The sequence below is a fragment of the Drosophila albomicans genome, chromosome 2R (genome assembly GCF_009650485.2).
Source record: "Drosophila albomicans strain 15112-1751.03 chromosome 2R, ASM965048v2, whole genome shotgun sequence".
NCBI classification, from domain to species: domain Eukaryota; kingdom Metazoa; phylum Arthropoda; class Insecta; order Diptera; family Drosophilidae; genus Drosophila; species Drosophila albomicans.
The window spans coordinates 6,829,448-6,850,264 of record NC_047631.2 but is presented as its reverse complement, the minus strand read 5'-3'; the positions used below and the strand labels follow the sequence as shown (position 1 = coordinate 6,850,264).

Genomic DNA, 20,817 nt, shown 5'->3' with positions numbered 1-20,817 from the left:
CACTGTCAACTCTTCAGCTGTCATCTCTCTTTGGTCTATCGAGTGGTCCATAAACAGAAACAACTCCAGTCATAAAGTCGTCACTGACAGCGTTTCGAATCAATAATTTGTAATATTATTTGCCCTCACTCCACCAGATGTCAGTTGGCCCTACCAGCGCCTCCACTAATGATATGTCTGTCAGCTTCCCTTTCTCATCATCTATTGAATGCGTCATTGGTGTGTTTTCAAATTATGATCAAGCCATCTAATGTTTTGGTGGTCTATGTCTATACTTTATTTCTCTTCTTCTGAGGCATTTAATATTTTAATTTGAATAGATTATAACTATAATATCTTTATAAAGATTCGAACCAATATGATCGGTAATCATTTTTTCTACACGTTGTTATAAATGAAATACTAACGGATAAATATTTTGTTAATCTTAAAATTGTAGCGATTTCAAAAGAAATATTGACTAACGTGATCTTGACTTCAAATTTGAAAGCTTAAAATTCATTTATAATATTTCTTATAGTAAAAAAATCGATTTGTATATGAAATAAATTTCTCAATGGTTTTACTTGGTTTTTGTTTTCCAAAATTTATAGCTTGGAATCGCTATGTTATTCATATCGAGACTTATTTGTTTTGTTTGTTCTGAGCTTGCGAATTAATTTACAGTTACTTAGTTAACATCGAACATGAACTTAACAGTCTCTGTTAACTCTACTTTGCAGAGGCTTCAACTCTCTCGCTCTCTATTGCTCGCTCTCGTTGAAAAACAGCTGATCGCTGGACCGGTTGCAAAGTAAATTGCATTTGTTTCGTTTGCTTTGCTGTTTTGCTTTTGTTTTTGGGTTTGTTGGCTTCGAGGAAGATGTTCGCTCACTCGGGTTGTGGCGAAGATTTGCGGTAGCTTCGGCGACTTGCCGACTGATTTTCTTGCTGTCTTTGCTGAAGTCTCTTTGTGCGTTTTCGCTGGAGAAGAGTGCGAGACTGGGGCCGAGTGGGAGCGCTCAACTACTAAAGTTGGATGCCGCATTTGCCAATTGAAACATTCAAATGTGAATACCGTACGGGTGAAGACGTCTTCTGTTCGGATTGGCTCCTCAGTTTGTAGTTAAATTCACAAAGATTTTAATAATCATTTTTATTGATCATCGGAACTGTTGTGTCTCAAGCAAGAAAACATCAAAGATTGTGCATTTTTTCAAGCAAATAATTTATATTGTGTCCAGGCTTGAAAATATTGTGATTATAAAAATTAAATTGAATTGCAATACACTAAGTTTGCTGACTTTAAAAACTTAGAAATTTACAACATTTTTCTGAATTTCTGAAAACATTTCAAGTGAAACGCGTTAATATTTAATGTTTTTACCAAATCACTTTAAATTTGTTTTTATCAAAAAATCATCATCAAAAAATAATCAATTTAATACTGTTATCCTTTCTTTTCAATACTAAATTATTTGGTGTTGACATATTACAACATTTTTGCCTATGACTCAAACATTTATTTGATGATTATTACAAATTTAAAGTGATTTCGTTTCTTTCGCATACCGCCAACTTAATTGTGATATTTGTGTATTAGACAAGCAAAACCCTATGGAGACATAACCGCGAATAAACAACAAAGAAAAAATCAACATTATAACTAATATTTCACAAAGAAACTACGAAAAAGAGCGGAAAACTCTATAATAATAACAAATAAACTCAAACCTCAAAACGCAAAACATATTACTCCACTCACGAAACTGAAAGCAAAACCACTTTGCGAGCACAGGAAGAAGTTGCTGCCGCAGTTGCTGCCACAGAAAAAATATTTGACATTGAGGCTGCTGATGCTGCCGCTTAAAGGTAAGTGAATGCTCTGGGGTCAGGAATCTTCTCAGATGCCCGTTAAACGGCGCTTTAACTTATGGTTGCCGTTCACAAATGAATCTAGTTACAACATGCTTCTGTTTGGCAATTAACAACTCTGAGTTATCACAGTTCAATTGAATTTTATTTAGTTGTTAATTGTCGGTTGGCCATGAAAAGTCATCCAAGTATTCTTACAGACGAGTATCATTTTGTCGTTAAATTCTTTAATGAAGTTTTGGCCAATATAAAATGAAAATTCATAATTTGTCATTAATGATTTAATAATGATTCAAAGTCATTACAATTAAAAGTCAACGACAGCAGCTTCTTGTTGAATTAATTAACTCGACGCAATTAGCTCAAGTATTAATTGTTTAATTTGTTCTAACAAAATCTGCATAAAATTGTCATACATCTTGGCATGTGGCTAAAATGACACAATTTCGACTCAATAGCAATTTTGTTTGGCATACATTTCAATGTTTTTTTTTCAGTTTTTAATTGTTTAGTTGATTATTTCTTCATATTTCTGCATAGCGCATAAATTTTCATTGCTAAATTGCCAAAAACTCCAGCAGTTGAGCCCAGCTGAGATTTGGCATTGTTATTAAAGCACTAAGATAATGCACAACAGTTCAAGGATGCACAATTAGCCACTGAGCCAGCAGTAGCCGAAGATCAGAATAGATGCCTCAGGGCATTTGGGGCGTCAGTCTGTGTGTTTCTAGGCAGCTGCAGTTGCTGGTTAGATAATTTGAATTGCAGTCAACAAAATCACAGCCCAAGCGACAGCATGCAAAAAAAAAAATAACAGAAAGTACTTGTGCAGGAATTAGGAAATGCTGCTTAAATGTCAAGAGTTGCTACAGTTTTTCTAGCCTTGTGGCGCAAATGAACAACAAAAGAAAAGCGTCGTTGCTTAGCCAAGGAAAAGACAAATTTAGGCCAAATGTGTGACTTAACATCTTTCACATCACATACAAGCACAGGCACACTCACACACTGCACACCCACACCAAACGAAGGTGTTTAGTTATTTTACTTTATGTGGCAGGGGGTTAAAGTTGAGCTGAGAGAAAGAAATAAAAAAAAAACTGGGGAACAACAAAAACAAAAAACAAAACTAGCTGCTTTAAATGTAAGAAAATGCTGTATACAATATAATTTTGTTGTTGTTGTTGCTGGTGTTGCAGATGGCCAGATAAAAGTTCAAAATGCGAATGTTGTTGGCTTGGTTGGCTCTGGTCTGACTTGGTCGGCTTGAGTCTTGTCTGGTCTGTTTGGGTCTGGCCTGCTCTGCTCATTAACGTTGCCAGCAAAGAAATGGCAAATAAATTTAAAAGTCATTCAAGCAACAATGCCCAAAAGCAGACCCACACTCCCTCTCTCAATCTCTATCTTTGTCTCTGTCTCTGGCTCTTTCTCTGTTTCTGTGAGTAACAACTACAAGTTTGTTGTACTTACTTTTCATTCAAGTGTTGATGCGTTAACTGGCGCTGCGTGCGCATCGCTGAAAAGCCAATGAGCCGCATCTATTGCTGTACTCGTAGCGAACTCCGATCAAGTAAAAGTAACCTAATGTATCTTTTTCTTTTTGTCTCACTGTTTTTTTTTTTTTTTGTTTTTGCCTAGACATCGAACTAACCTTACGATTGTTGCCAGCTTTTTTAGTGCCCATCTTTAGTGATTAATGAAGTGTAAATAATGTACATGTTTTCAGTGTTTGATGCTGCCACAAGATTTCAACACATTCTAAGCAAGTTGTTGTTGATTTTTTTCTTCTCCCCCTTCCATATATGTATAATGTTGGTGTTATCTCATTGTGTTGTATTCTTAAAGTGCGCAACACGTTTGCTTTGTGCTGTGGTCTAAGCTTAGCTTCATTACAAATTATGAAAACACAAACACACGAACACAATGAAAAACCCAAAGACTTTGACAACGAACTTGCTAGCTGCCGTAAGCAACAAAAAACTGAAAACATCAACAACAACAACAACAACAGAGCATGAAAAAAGATAAACAAAACATCAGCAAGTTTTTGTCATTTGACCAAATGTCAGCTACGCTTAAAGTGTAATAAATAAATCATTTGTCACTTTTTGTTGTGGCTGCTCTTTTTACTCGGTTGCGCCTGCAAATCGAAAGACTTCGGCAACGAACTTGAACTAATCCATGAAAAACAGACTTTTCCTATGTGTGAATGTTTATGATTGAACTTTAAGAAGCGCTTACGCTTACTTTGATTAAACATTTCATGGCGGAATTTCAAAACCAAATTAAAGTTTCTCACACAGTTCACGGTGTTGCAAACGAGTGCATCGTAATTTAACTGCATGCGTAAACTGTTGCATTGCATCACGATCTTAAATATGATCATTATGTGCATTTAACAACTAAATGCCAAGTTCTTAAATTACAGCAGGCTGCAATATAACACACACACATACACTCACAAGATGCACATTCATCAAGCCACGTGCGCTGCAAATTGCGTAGCCACATCGTAAGTTTAAATGGAACCCGCTTGTTTGCCTGATATAGGGGCAGGCAGCAGCATGCGGCTAAATGTCAGACCAAAATACTGACCTCCATGCTCTGACAGGCTACATTTGCGTCATGCCATTTTAGGGCTGCCATTCAATGGCATTTGTTTTGGCCATCTACAAGCTTCAGAGTTTGCCCAGCTTTGATTTATCGGCTTTGTAGTAAATCCAATTGATTATTCGCAATTGGAGCATCTTTCTTTGTTCTTTACAGTCGGATGACTGTCTGCCATATAATATCAACTGCAGTACCCGTCAGCAATAACTCAATGTCAGCTGATCTTAAGCATTCGGGGGGAAAAAACCTATAGCCCGCATAGCGAATTGTTCAAAAATACTATAAATAAAATCGAAAGCGTTATTTTGCATTTTTAATGTTATGCAACATGTGCAAAAAAGCAAATGAAATGGGATTTCAAAATTTAATAATCTTAATTATCGAGTTTAATGTGGCAATAATATACGCAGAGAGTGTCTTAGAATCGAATGCGGGCTAGAGAACAAGTTTGACGCATGACATCTTTAAAGTTATCTGATTCGGTTTGGCCAAATGCAAAATGGAATTTACAGTTAATGCTAACCGCATCAGAGTGCGGACAGGCTAAGAACTTGTTTTTAGCAAAACTGACAAACATAAATTCCACAGCTCATCAGGATTTATACCGAGCTGATGACCTCACGCCATCAAAGGATGCGATTTTGTTTATTATTTGTATCACGCAGTTTTGCGATGCCATGGAACAGGTTCTTGGTATTATGATTCATATTAGAATATTTGATGATACTGCTTCATAAAAATGTATGTAATCTCATATGCATATGAATTTATAGCCAGGGTAGGTGGCTTCGAAATATGCGACTATTCTTTTGTTAAAAATGTCGTAGAATTTAACGTGTTGTTCAGTTTTAGTTTCTTGGCTGGCTACCTTTCAGTTCCGTTTCGGTTTCGTTTCCCAGGCAACTTGAAATTGTCATTGCCAACGAATATGCGCGTACTTGTGTGTAAGAGGAAGCCATCAATGATTGTCTATTAGACCACTACTTAAGTAGGCATCATATACTCTTACTAGTGCGGCCAATTAGAAACGCCCAGCTCGAAAAGAATCATAAATCAAAAGCACCTATAATTCCGCATTCAATTTAAAGTTTTTAATTTTTTTGTGGCTCTTCAGATGCTTGATGCTTGGGTAGGTCATTTTGATTATGTGCTTGAAAGACAATTAAAAGCGCGAAGGCAACAAATGACAAGAGCTCTTAGCAGTCATAATCTGGCCACTTTGATGTTTTCGACAACTTGTTGGCTTTGTCATCATCGCTTGCTTGGCTGCTTACACAGCACAGCCAGCGCTGCAAAGTCAAGTTCGTTGCCTAAGTCTTTTGTTGTTGCTTCTTCATTTTATTAAAGAATTTGGAAAGGGGCACAAGATGGAAGCGCACGTTAAAGGCCAATAAATTATTGTTTTTATTTATGTTAACAGCCTTTCGAATTTTTATATGAATATTGTTATCGTAAAATATTTATTTGAGAAATAACAATAAACTTAATAACAACCAAAACAAAAAAACGATAATAACTTTAATTTCAGACACATTTACAATTTGACATTCTTGAAGTCAAACTAATTAAGAAATTAATTTCTCATGTAATTTCCGCTTGTCTCACATTTTCCGCTACTAACACACTGAACCCCAGCCATAATAACAATTATAGCAGCACAAACAACAACAATGTGCATTAAAATCATAACAAAATGAATATCAAAAGCGACTTTCGTTTACGTAGCGTGTCCAAAAAAAAACCAGATGAAAAGAAAATACAAAAGAAAACAAAACTAAAAAATAAACAAAAAGTCAGACAACAGCAGCGGCGGCAACAAGAAACAATTACTCCAAACAATAAGCGACTAATTCGCAGCTTCGCCTGATACGTTGGTGGCGTATGAGCAATATATCTATCCACCAGCATCTCCCCGCCTGTGAATGTGTGCATGTGTGTATGTGTAAAGATGAGTGCGAGTAATCATAAAAAGGCCATCATGATGAGGAAAAGTGCGCTGCGCTGATGCTGTATAAATTAAAGAAAAGCAACAAAAGCAAAGAAAATTGTTTGCCATTGTTGTTGGTTAATTAATCAGTAGCATCAGCCGCAGCAGGAGTAAGTAAGAGCCGCAGTTGATTATTTAACCGAGTGACATAAATCTTGAATTTGTTGGTGGGTAAAAAAAACACTGACCCACATCTTGTGGGTGGTTCATAAATCAGATATCGAGCAAACAACACAAAAGAAGGAATCGAAATGTGCTCGTAATGTGCAACAGTTGCTACCACTTTTCGGATTGGGGCAATTGGCGACCAGACAAACTGGCGGCAGAACAACATCAGACTCAACAGCAATTACCTATTAATTGTTGTTATTGTTGTTGACGATGTGGTTGTCGTTGGTGTGGTTACTGTTGTTGTTATTGCTGTTGTAGTTGTGACTGCTGCAATTGTTGGCAGCGTGGTTGGCGCCGCCTTTGGTTGTTCGCTAGTCATAAATTGCGCTGATGCTGTCTGTGTTTGCTTTGCCGGCAATTGCTTCATGTCAATTGAAACTGGCGCTGTTGCTGCGGCTCTTATTTGTTTTCTTTTACTTGTGGCGGGTTTTAAATTTTCATTCAAAAGCGAACTCGTAAAAGAAACAAGTCGAAATATTTCATGGATGAGTTGCATGTGGGTTGTGCGTCAGTAAAATGTATAATGAATTAAATATATTTACTTACTTAACAATACAATAGATTTCTAATAAAAATTCCTTTCACGTTCTAATTCAAAATTCAAAACTTCCGATTTAAGTTCTAAGAATTTCGAAAAAGCTTCTAAGCGAAAAGGTCAGCTTTAAAATTAAAATCAACAACAAAAACGCTAGTTTTTAATAGTTATTAACTTGTCCGCCAATTAGAAGTTGCAACAAAAAGCAAAACTTGATTTCAGACAAATTTCTCGTTTTGTTTTCATAATTTCCTTTTTATTTATGGATCTTTGTTTTTAGTAATTTGTAATATTATTATCTGTTCCGGAACACTATCTAGTTTTGAATATTTTTAAGATGCTTTGTTGCTTCTCGATTTAAATATAGATTTTAATATACACGCAAAATAATCCATAATAAAACTTTTGTACAGACTAAGCTTGTGTTTTGAAAAACAGGTTCGTTGCTTAAGTCTTTTGTTTGGAGTTCGTTGCTTGAATCATTTGACTTAATTCTTTATTTCAAATGGCTTTTGGTTATACTAAATGATTATGGTCATTTTGCGATAAGTATAATAAATTTATTTTAAATTGAGCAATTTAAAACAGTTATTGATTTATTCGATATGAAATATCTTTAAGATAACATAAATACTAACTAATCTTCGCATTAGTCAGTAGTTGAATAATAGATATTAGTTAGGAAAAACCAAGGCAATTTATAAATAACAAATATTGCTGCGAGATATAATTACAAACTTTAAGCAAACATAAACACAGCGTACGCAATAGAGGTGAGCAAAATAATACTATAGGCTGCGTTTACAACATCATAAAATGGAGCGAGTGTTGATCAGCGTTGCGAGCTCAGCTGAGGGAGGCGGGCAATTAGCGCCCTCCAGCAGGCGGTCTTTGCCCGGGGGCAGACCTCGCATGAAATATAGATGCGGTACAGTGACCCAAAAGCGAGAAAAGTCTTAGGCGCTAAGTGCATACGTTTGCTTTACAAATCACCCTACAATTTGTTGGGCCACAACAACCGAACTGAACTGAACTGAGTTCCATTTGCCACTGCGCACGAACGGTGTGTATTATTCGAATGTGGCCGCGCGGTGGGCGCCACAGTGGGCGGTCCAGGTTGGGGGCAAGTGTGAAACAGCAGACAGGCACGCTGGCACGAAGCGTCGAAGTGACTTTTGGCATCTACTTTTTGTGCCCCGCCAGACAGCACACAAATTGCAAATGAGCATAGCACAAAAACTGCTGCGCTGCGGAAATGCACAAGAATTCTTGTGTAAAAAAAAAACACAACAACAACTATTGAAAACATACCGTAATCGTATCAAAGGCACAACATACCGAAAAAGCACAAGAATTTGAAATACTTGCCATTGGCCAAACAAAAAAACAATTGCATATGACCTCAAAATCTATTAGCACGTCGAACTCTGGCGGCTATGAAATGCAATGGCAGACGCCGCCCCTTGAGGCAATTTTTTGGTCAATTTTTCGGCTGTTGAAAACATTAATGTCCAAAAACTGTGAAGCTGCCCCGCAGCCACAACACGAGCACTACAACCAAGCCGTGTCTTCGCTTGAGCATCTGAGCGGCTGTCTGAGCATCTGAATCTGTGGCACGTAGGTCAACGCATCAGCTAACCGCATCAGATGCGCCCCTCTACATTGTCTGGGGGAATAGTCAGGTCTGTCTGTCTACCTGGCTATCTGACGGCCTTTAGCTACATCTTCACTACAAAAAACATGCACAAAAAATGTGTGTTGTTGTTGCAAAACTTACATGGTTTGTTTGGCGCATATTCACACTACACTTTGTGTGCTTTTGAAGCCGGAAAGAAGTTGCATAGAACAACTAAATGAAACGTTGTATAATTTAAGAACCAATTTAAACGAATTTACAGAATAATCTAGATTGAAGTCTCTGCAAGATGTTTTTTGTTGTCAAATACCTTAATATATATTTGTATAATTTAAAGCGTATTTGTAATCATTGAGAATTTAAAAAAACAATAAAAAATAAATAATTACAAATTTATTAATGCTATACTGTTTGCTTTATTGAAAGTGTTATTCGAAAACAAGTAAGAAAGTTTTAGTCCAATGTGTTCGACTGTGAGATACCCGTTACCCATTTTGAATAAAAGCAATACAGCTCGTTATTAATTTTAAAATATACCAAATGAATAATAATAATAATGTTATGATCAGATAACAATTTTATAAGTTATTCAAGAAAAACTTTTGTTTGGAAAATTACGCCTACTGGAATGGGGTCTAAGCTGCTTTGGCTGAAAATATGGATTTGCTTGTATTTTAAATTGCTGGCGGATATCTCAAACGAACATCCTCGACTTTAGCTTCCTTACTCTGAGATCTATGTGCTAACGGCTGTTGACACTGATCAAGAATAGTTTATAGTTTATAGAGTCAGAGATGCCTCCTGGCGGCACAAAGTTATAATACCCTTCTACCCTATGGGTACCGGGTATAAAAACCCGTTGCAATCATTTGTACGCTTATTGTACAATGTTTTAGACACTTGCTTATTTTTAGAAAGGTACATTCAACTCGTATCAAAAATATGCACTTATGATGATCATCTCTGTAGCATGTGCACAACTCTGTCAAATAAACATTACGAATTTGTTGTTGGCCCAATCATTTGTTTGATATCTTTTGCGCATGATTAACCGTATTTGGCATTTTGCCGTTAAAACACAACACAAACACTATGTAAGATGTTAACCTGATTCACAGACCTTACAACATCTACCGTTAAATTGCCGTTGACTATACAAAACATTTATTTATTCACCTTAATTATAATTATACTTAAATTATGTAAATATTAAAGCGCATATCAAGCAAATGATTTACGAGCTCGGGGAAAATTTCGAATACGTATAAAAGGCAAATATGAGTTTTATTCATATTATGTGTGCATCACAATTGTTGAATTTGGAACCAAATTCGAGTTTGATGTTTTAATACGAAATATGCTTTTAATTGCTTGAAGCTCGAGTGTTTTATCATCTTTCTTTGCCAAAATCCTCTCTAAATGAACAAATAAACATCAACGACCGGCACAATGGCTTCAACTTTCAAAACGGTGGCTGGGAAACAGATAGCAAGTTGAGTTGTTTCTGCTTTATGCATTTATATAGTCATTTTTCACACAATTAATTTAAAGCGCAGATAGAAGAACATACAAAACTAATATATAACAAAAATAAAAACACTTTCAAGTGTTTAACATTTAAATTTGTTGCCTCTGTTTTTGCAAACTACTGAGTGGCAAAATGTGCGGCGATTGATAATTAATTTATGAAATTAGCATACATTTATCGATGTGAAAGTGTTAAAACAAAAGACTTAGGCGACGAACTTGAACTTGGTTTTGATATATCGATGCCGTAACTAACATGACTAATCCAGTATATCGTGTTGCGGACAACATTCGGTTTCGATTTGGTCTCCCACTATTAGGCAAATGACCAACCATCTCCAATGTCCGCACCTGCATAACGGCGCTCCCATGCTTCAACCGCTATCGAGTTTTCGCCATTTTCGCTGATGTTTATTTATCTTTTTGCATTTTGAAGATGCGGCAATTTTATACAATTTCCACAACAGGAATTGTCAGCGATTCCCAGTCTGCGCCTCTAGCTGCCGTTTCATAATGCATGTTGTATGCTAAAGGTGAAATTTTTGGTGGATTTTTCAATTTTTCCTTGGCACATGCACTGAGGATGCACAAGTAAAACAACAACAAATCGAAATGAAAACAATTTATCTTTCTTTGTTTTGCCTACTCGCGTTGTTAGCACTGCTGGCCCACACAAACATAGTGCGAAAGGTTCGACTTGGTAACAACAACGTGCGGCGCACGAGATAAAAATGGCAAAACAAATAAATCAAAACTTCAAATAACACGTATACGACGTGCTGCACAGTGCCAAAGTCGAGATAGACCCTCGGCTAAAATATTTGGGTATGCAGTGGTATGCTTCAGTTTCGGTTTCAGTTTCAGTTGCCGTGTGTTGTTATTGTATGCAGCAGTTTCAACACTTTGTCAGACAACAACAGAAAATAGAAAAAAAAAAAATAAAGCGCGAGGAAAAACAAAACAAATGCTTCCTTCATGTCAGCGCGGCAACCGTAAAGGTTAAGCGGCAACTTGACAAAAAGGTTAAAACGATTTAACAGACATTAGGCAGCGATGTCTGAGCTCAGGCCCCACCGATTCAACGATACATACGCTGAACACCCGCATTGCGTCCTGGACACAACAATACATGTAAGACTTCTGTGTGTTTGTGTGTGTATGTGTGTGTGCCTGAAGGCGGAACAAATTTTGTGATTGCCGAGACCCTCGCCTAGGAAAATGCAACCTCAGTTTGAAGTCGCAAAGCTGTTGCCGGCTGCAGCTTCTCCTCATTATTATCGTTATTGTGGCTGCTGCAAACACCTGTTGCCTTGGGCCGCGTTGACATTTTTTTCGCAGTCGCTGCTGTTGCTTTAGCTAACTGATAATGATTCAGCAGCATCAGCAGTTGCAACTTCCTTATTTGTCATTGTAGTCTTTGATATTTCGATTTTTGTGTTGGTGTTTTGTTTCGTTGCGTTTCGTTCGATGCGGTTCGGCTTTTCATTTTTCCATTTCACTTTTGTTAAGAGGCTGCAATGTGTCGGGCATCCATTCATCATAGTGTCTGGACTTTCTGCGAAGATGATTGAAGTGCATTTCTTGTTTTTGCTGCTGGATTTCAATTGTGTAAACACTTTGCTGACTGCTACCAGAAATTATTAAGTATTACCGAATGACTCTTCAATTGACATAATCAAAGTTAAAAGATCGATTAGCTCCTCAACAGAAAACAAATATTTGCAAAAAGACCATTAGAAGTAATTATTATAAAGGCAGACAGATATATGACAATACATATTAGAGCTTAGAATAATATGTTTAGAGAGTGCATAATTTAATTTTTGGATGAAATCCAATAACAAAACGATTTTCATTATATAAAATTCTAATTATGATGAACCTAATAAAGCATCTGTTTTTAACACTCTTCGATAATTGCCAATTATTTTTCAAACCGAATTAACTCAAAGCCTTGCTAGATAAGTGTATAAATTAAAGACAAATCAATTCTTATTTGCTGAAATCGAACGCCAAATCGACCTTCTCAAAAATACTTGTAAATAGAAAAAATGCTTTAAGTCGATGGGCAGACTAAATTGCAGACAATTTCAATTTACTGATGCCGTTACGAAAACCTTGACAATGACAAAAATAATCCAAAACAAAAAAAAAAAAACCATTCAAGTAATTGCAAATGGAAAAACGTGCACTGGTCGAATCTAATCTGAACAATGAAATTAAATATTAAAGAAGCATTAAGCTTAATGTATCACTTGAACTTTAAATAAATGTACAGCTATTTGTACGAAGTGAATCTTATTTATTATTATTAAATTCTAATGTCAGGTGGCTCGTTGGTTTGGCAAAATTTCTGTATGCTTAGCGTTATTTGATGAAATTAAAAATTAAGTTTGGCTGTGAGAACAAAAAAAAAAATTGCAATCAAGAACTCAACCAAGGCAATCAGCTAATTTAAATACAAACAACAATTTAGGACAGGCGAAGAATCCACCTAGACAATGGATAAGATTCGCTTTCGCAAAAGAATTGAGTGAAACCACAATCTCAGACGTCATTCTCCCCGTGCCAAACCCCGCCGCCGACTGTGATTGTAGTTAATGTTAAATTGAAATTTATGTGCACATAAAATGTATTTCGATATTTCTGTTCAATTTGCATTGTTATTGAAAATACCATAAACTGCCAGAAGAAACTGGTAAAGTTGATGCTTCCACTTATAAACGAGATCGATATATTGTTGCTGGTTGCTGGTTCTGAAATTACCCAAACCATTGAAAAATGTTTAATTGTATGTAAAAGAGTGTCACTAGGTAAGCCGGTTGTATTGAGTTTGTCGTGGCTCTCTTTCAGTTGATATTGTTTGCAGTTGTGCAAATTAAAACAATTATTTGGAATTATGCAAAGTGCGCAGCAACTGCACCAACACCAGCACCAACAGCAGCAGCAGTCGCAGTGAAGCAGCAGCAACAACAATAGCAACAGATGCATAAATGAGCTGACGGAAGTGACAACGACGGTAAAGTGAATGTCTGCAGTGACTAACTGACTGACTGACTGACCAACTTACTGACTGACTTAATACCTTGCACAGCTGCTTCGCTATTGGTCAGCCCTCCTCCCAACGCCTGTCTTAATATTATTTTATTTTATCACACATACGCCCTGTGGCTCAGTGTCTATCGCATCTTTATCTGCATGGTTATCTGTCCATCTGAGTCGCTGTCTGTATTTTTTGGTCCGTGGGTGCGCAAATGCATTATGTAATCAATATCGTGTACCCTTTGTCCGTGCAACGCGTACTCTCGCACAATTATCTGTTTTTGTTTATTGTTTTTGGGTTTTGTTTTTTTTCGGGGCTCGTATAATTTCTATTATCTAATACTCCAACGTACTCGCGTATGTGATTTTGCTTGTCGCTTGGCTTGGCATCCCACGAGCTTAAGTAATAAATATTCATAATTTTTCTTACAAGCCAAAAATTAATTTCTGCTTTTGTTTATTTCTAGGCATTTCAGTACACAAAATGCGGCATACACAACTCAATTTGCTATGCTGTGGTAAGTTTGTAATGTAATAATTAACTATTAATTGAATAATATATTTAATTAAAAAATACATAAAAATCTTTAGTTTCAAGGGTTATCTTGTAGTTTACATAAGTTATAGGTGTGAAAGGCAATTTATTTTTCGTGTTTTCCTTGAGACAACATATTTTACTTAATTAATTTGTTCAAGAAAAAGGCAAATATTTTAATATGCATTGCTCAATTTGCTGCACACGTCGCACATAAATTGTTATTTTGATTTTTATAAATATATATAAATACGGCCTCAGTTTACACAAGCACAAGCATCCTTGACCTTGTCCACTCATAAGATTCCCACAATACATTTCCACTAACGGCACATTTAAGTCAGGTTGAAAGAGATGCTTGACGCATTCGCACATGCGTGTCAACGACTTGGCGTAGGCAGCAAATGCGCAAAAACTAAACAACAACAACTTAAGAAAAAAGAAACTGGCATAAAATGTGGATTGCGTTAAAATTGTCTTTGTTTAAGCCGACGTTTTTTGTTGTGTTGTGTGGCGTGCGACAAAAAATAAACATAAAAGAGAAAAAAAAATCTTGATGACCAGAGATTAAATGTGACTTTTGTTTAAACTTGATGTTAATTAATGGATCAACCCAGCCCCATGTGAATGGCTGGGAAATGCTTAAGAAATGACACGTTGACACGCCGTTGACCCAGACCCAAAAAATATAAAAATAAATAGAAGGGAGATACGAGTATTTACTTAAAAGTTTGAAAAGTCCACAATAAAGGTAAATCTATAAGTATATTGAACAATGCAGATAGTTGAGTAATTGCTGCGAGTCTCAATTAAATTCGGCAAATGTATTCTTGCCCCCCTGCGTGGCGCACGAATTGCTGATGATGCCACACTGCTGCCACATGGCATATGGGTAATGATGCTCAATCGCATCTTCTTTTTATTATTTTTTGGGGCGTTTCAATTTTGCGCGGCGTTGCCAATCAACGTCCGCAAATTATAGGCAATTGTTTAATTATATATAGCAGCAACACCCTCGACAAAGTCGCGTCTTCGCCTTACTGACTCACTGATTCATGGACAATTGAATGATTCACATAATCACGACGATTATGCAGCAAGTGAACCTTGAATCTTGTGGTTATTTTGGCTATTGAATAACTGCTTCTCTTCACTGTGTTTCTTTCTTGCATCTTCTTGTGGTGTGTCGTCTTCATTCCAGCTGCTAGTTAAGTTGTAGTTCATCAGCAACTTTTTTTTTCTTTCTTTCCCCATCTTCCTCCTCCTCCTCCTCTGGCAAGTCGTACATATAATTGTTTTTATGCTTTAAAATTTAATTATTGCATTTGAGGGCCTGAGGTCAGTTACTCTTGGTCTTAGTCTAAGCTGCTGCTGATGAGCTGGCTCATCATCACAGTCACAGTTAGAGTCCGAGTCAGAGTCACAGTGACAGTCACACTTTTGCGTAATTCGGCAATGAGTCTACTAAAGTCAAGGTCTAGTCTTGGGATAAGTCTCTTGAGCATCGGGAAGTGGATGCTATTAATAATAAATGAAAATAAACACGAAATATTATAAATGAGTTTCAACTGCAATTATGGTAGTTTTAATGGATGTATGTATGTGCTAATCTTACAAAATGCCAATTTATTTGAATTATGCGCTGCACTTAATATATTAAAAATATAATATCATTTTTGGTATTTGATTTCGATATGTAAGCGTAAATTTAAAAATTATCGTTAGCCATCTTTGCTAGCATTTAAATTGTATTTTTGATTACCTTTTTAAAATAACTTGATATTTGCCCGTCACTTTTAACAAGTCTCATTGAACTAAAACCATTAACTCTTTTACAGCACTTCTTCTGCTGGCATATTTCAGCAATACCAGCGCTGAAACCAAGGTAAGTCTTGAGGCACTTCGTGTCATTTCGCTAGTCCGCTCACCAATCCCCATCCCATTGCAGTATCGCACGCCGGCTCGTATTCTGGCTAAGCAGACAGGTGCTACACAGTTCGAGGAGGAACGCTACGAGGCGCACACAAATTGCAACGAACACAAGCATCATCTAAAGAAGCGCGCCTCCGATGAGGATGTGGACTATGAGGTTTACCAGGGTGTTGTGGGGCGACCGGGCATTGATTTCCCCATCTATCCCCGCATTCCCAAAACGACATTCAGCTGCCGCTCCTATGGAAATGGATACTTTGCTGACATGGAAACCGATTGCCAGGTGAGTGTTGTTTTATTATTGCCACAAATTTCAAGACTAAATCTTAACCATATTTGCAGGTGTTTCACATATGCGAGGAGGGTCGCAAGATCTCCTTCCTTTGCCCCAATGGAACTATTTTCCAGCAGAGCGAACTGACCTGTGACTGGTGGTTCAAGGTAAACTGTCTGGGATCCTCTGGCTACTATGCCGAGAGTGCGGAGATTCTGAACAAACAGCGCGTGCATCGTGTGCGTCCCTCGGTCCCTGTGCAAGGCTTCAACATCGTTGGCGGGGGCTTAAATATCAAGCCTAAGGTTACCCCTGTTGCGGGACAAGCACGTGTTGCATCTCGACCTGGCAGCAAATCGGACAGACGTATCGATTCCACAGAGGATTTGCATGCATCTATTGAGAGTGTGGACTTCGATGATGTGTCCGGCGAGAAGCAGCGCAAGGTTCTGCCGAGCATTGACAACAACAGCAATGACCACGAGACGCAGATCACAGCCGAGAGTTCCTCCTTTGTCAGCGGTACCGGCAAACGACGCATTGGCAGCAGCAGCAGCAGCAATGGCGGTAATGGCAACGGCAATGGGAACGGCAACAGTAACAACAGTCCCAATAGCAGTGATGATGCCTCCGTGCTGAAGCCAGCACGCAGTCGCATCGGTTCTTCACAGGAACGTAGTTCGCAGATTCGCTCGGGATTGGGACATAACGAGTCACGGGAACGTGCTCGCAATGGTCAGCGTGGACAACAGCGTTACAAGGATGTGGACAGTGATGAGCAGCAGCAGCACGGAAGCAAGGACAAGAGCAAGGAGAAGCTGTCAGTGCAATCGACACTCAAGGAAAAACCTGAATTCTACGAGGCACACTCCACACGTCCCGTGCAGCACACAACACCCTACTATGTGCCCAGCAGTTACTCCACCGCACGTCGGCTCGAACCCAGCAAATCTACTCCTTTCTACACACCCACTGTGCCCAGTGTGTCCAAGTCGAAGAGTACCGAGGGCAAATTGAACTACATCAAGGGCGGACATTCTGCAACGACGCCCAATCCGAATCGCTTTGGTGTGCCCGCTATCTCAGGACTCTTCCTGGAATCCTCTGTGGCACCGAAGGGCGCAAAGCCCACAGCCAGCGCAAGCGCAAGCGGCAGCGGTAGTCTGGAGCTAGACAGCACTTACAGACCGGTGGTCATTGGCATGCGCCATCACTATGATGTCGCCAGCTCTGGCGAGTTTAGGCGTCCCCCGGTGAACCTCAACTCGAATGCTGACTTACTGCCAAAGAAACCAAACCTTCGGGATTACTTGCCCACTACACCGCCATCCACAGCCACCAGTGGTGGACCTACGTATCTGCCCAAGATTGGCGCTGCACCTCGTTTAAATGCCGCAGCTGCTGGCGGAGAATCACTGCTCTTCGCTCCCAGTCCTGTCGAAGAGGATTCAGTGTATCGCAATGTGCAGGAAATGTTGAAGACCGTTAATTTGTTGAAGGATAAGTTCGAGGATGTAGAACTGAACGCTGCGCCAGCGACGTCAGCACGCGCTGGTCTCGAGATTCCGCCGTCCTCTGGTCCCGATGCACTTGTCTCGCTGGCGAAATACTTTGCCCAGGAACAAAACGAGTCCGGAAATGCGCTGGTAAAGCCAGAGAAGAATGCTGGACACACAAAGATCTCGGTGAAGGCGCCACCACCCATTCTACCCACAGCCAAACCCTCCGACACCACAGCCACCCTGACCACATCCGAGCTGCCGCCTGGCATCAGCGAGCAGGCCGATGACATCAAGCAGAGTCTGCTGAGCCCCAAGACAATGAAACAGTACAGCACTCTCTTTGGTCTCAAGGAGGCCAAGGGACGAGGACAGTCCGAGGGCGACGCAGACATCAGCACGGGATTGCTCTCAGCTCAGCTGAACGAGACCAAGTTACCAGCAAAGGCAAACGAGTATCAACCTTTCCACAAATTGGCAGCACTGGCTCAACCATTGGCGCATTGGCTGAGAAACCAGAGTCGCGTAAAATTGCGCAGGTCTTCTCGAATGCGTTGAGCAGTTATCTGGAGAATCCCAAGAGCTTCCGTGCCGAGCTGGCACGTGCTCGGCCAACCGAGCCGCCAAACTTTACGCCAGTGACCACAACGGATTCCTCGCTGTTCAGCGACGGCACTGCCAAGTATTATTTGCCCACGAAATCCTTGCCGGAAGCGACGACACCGCAAAGCATTGCTCTGGAGATAAATCACAAATTTGATTCGACCCCTGCGCCAGATTACTCCACGACCACCGAGCTGTACGAGTTGAGCACGAGTCGATCACAGGATTCGGAGTTGGAGCTGTCCGCTGAACTGTCGCCGCCTAGCCCCGACTCTGGTGAAGGTGATGAGTTTCTGCAGCAACAGCAGACACAGTCGTTTGTCAAGTCACGCAATGATCTGCTGCAGGACGCCAGACCACAGAAGCTGATCACAACACACAAGCCCACAGAGCATCCATGGGCACTGAAATCGCAGACGGACTTTCTGGATCCACTGACCATCAACGATGCATTGATGAAGGAACAGCGAGTGAGCACAACGACGGCGTCGCCTTTCACCTATCTGCCCAAGCTGCAGGTTGCCACAACCACGCCCTCGCCTTCGCGCTATGAATGGGAAGACATTTTCAGGAGCTACGACATTCCTCGCGATGCTCTGCCCTCCAGCAGTGGACTGCAGCGCATTGCAAACAAGTTGTTTGGCGGTCTCAACGAGCAGGAGGCATTGCATCTCCGCAATGTGATGGCCAAGGCGGAGCACGATCGCCAAGTGCTCAGTCTGCTATTGCTGCTGATCCAGACCTGCGACGATCACAATGGCAAGGCATTGGAGCGCTCTCGCAAGCATCTGTTGAACGCACTGATTGACATCGACAGCAAGATACCCAGCAAGAAGCTGGAGACGACAACGCTGCGAGTGCCAGTGACCACATTCAGACGCGGTGGAAGTGCTGATTATTATACGAGCACCACGCCTGGCTACACGTCAACCACAGAGCTGCCAGTGTCGACTAGCACGACATCGCCAGGCAGCTACGAGGAGACCACCAAGTTTGAGATTCGTGTCGAGGATGTGGACGATGCCGATTCGGCGGCGACGACCGCAGCGACGCCGGCGCATCCCGAGGTGAACTCGGATCGTCGCGCTTTGGAGCTGCTCAAGTCATTATATTCGCTGGCATCGAAGTTCAGCAGCAGGCGATAGGGTTGCCAATGCCAACGGTTCCCAATTCCTAATGACGGCGCTTGGATTGGACAGGATTGCCAGCGCTTCGCAGACGGAGACGGAAGCGTGTGTGTATGTGTGTGTGCTTAACTTTTAGTCAACTACGCTCTATTCCCCTCGTCCTGTCTTAGCCCGAAACTGACCAATTTTAGTTTAAATTCGTAATCGAAAAAAACACAAAAACAAAAAATCTTTTTAATTAACTTTTTGAAAATCGTATTCCTTCTTCTTGTTAATTAATTTTGATGGTTTAGCCAATGCAATTTTCGCAATTAGTTTGTAAATATGAAAAAGAGTTCGAAACGAAAATACTCGGAAGAGCCCCCGAAATACGCCCCCAACTGTTGGTAGGAATAAACAAAACAAATACTCTTACAGTTCCATCAGTATCGTCGAGATGTATTAAATTAGTTTCTTTAGATGTAACTACAAATACGTGAGTAATTTGACCCAGAACTTTAAATAATCCAAAACATGCCTATACTGTATGTATGAGCATGTCTTAATGCCTTGCTATTTTTGTAAATATTTATTTAACGTTAATAAAGTACATATAACAAATAAATACTTTTTTCTTGTGTATTATTTCATTATTGACGGAAAGGATCATTAAATAAGTTGGTTAGCAAATTCGGGACAATAAATCTTATTGTTTAAAGTAACAAAAATTTCTTTTTTTTAGCATGCTCTTTTAAGAAACAATTTAAAAGACTCAGCTTATATTAGAAGTCTTACATTTTGGTTTACTACATACAGTATATTTAATAGAGTATAACAAATGTTGAGAGCTCGTAAAAATTACCTCCAAGGGATGTATCTGCACCCACTTGATTAATGTCTGCGGAGAAGATAAGTGTAATAGATACAACTATACTACTTTTTTACATCTTTGCACGGGATAGCTTAAAAAAGGATCTCGACAATTCTCTGAAAGAATTTGCACTACTAAACACACGTTTCGCACGTTTAACTTGACCAGGACCCAGAATGATTTATTGACCAAGGTCTCGAGACGATCAACAACCTACTCACCATATACGAGTATATGTACATCAAAAACTTTGTCATGGCAATATCTTATCGGTTTGACACTCGACTCGGGCGAATTACGACATTGATCCAATCTTATCAAATATGCCGAATGGGAATTCTAATCAATATCACACAATCTATGGGTCTCTGATCAACTGGTGGCTTGTTTTCCCTATCTTTCGCTTTAATCGAACTTATTTGTTTTAATTATAGCTACAATGACGATCAATGATATAACAGCTTTATTTACTTATTGTTTTGTTGAAATTTCGGTTGTTTTGTTCTTCGTGTTCCCAAATGCATCTTCTCGGGAAATTTGGCTTTTAAGAAATAAAATACATTTTTTTTTTAAAATGTACTCACACTTAAAAAGTGTGTATTAAATTTTGTCCAAATTGTAGTATATTAAATTAAAGA

At 39.3% G+C, this 20,817-nt stretch overlaps 1 protein-coding gene across 1 annotated transcript; it reads left to right on the top strand.

Moving 5' to 3' along the window:
- The first annotated feature begins 898 nt into the window (after nucleotides 1–898).
- Nucleotides 899–19,927, top strand: LOC117576243 (uncharacterized). Its single transcript, XM_034260862.2, is given in 7 exon segments — nucleotides 899–1,101; nucleotides 1,583–1,851; nucleotides 13,827–13,877; nucleotides 15,733–15,779; nucleotides 15,843–16,109; nucleotides 16,169–18,043; nucleotides 18,046–19,927. Coding segments are annotated over 6 exon segments (3,558 nt in total). The 5' UTR covers nucleotides 899–1,101; nucleotides 1,583–1,835; the 3' UTR covers nucleotides 19,348–19,927.
- Nucleotides 19,928–20,817: the final 890 nt, after the last annotated feature.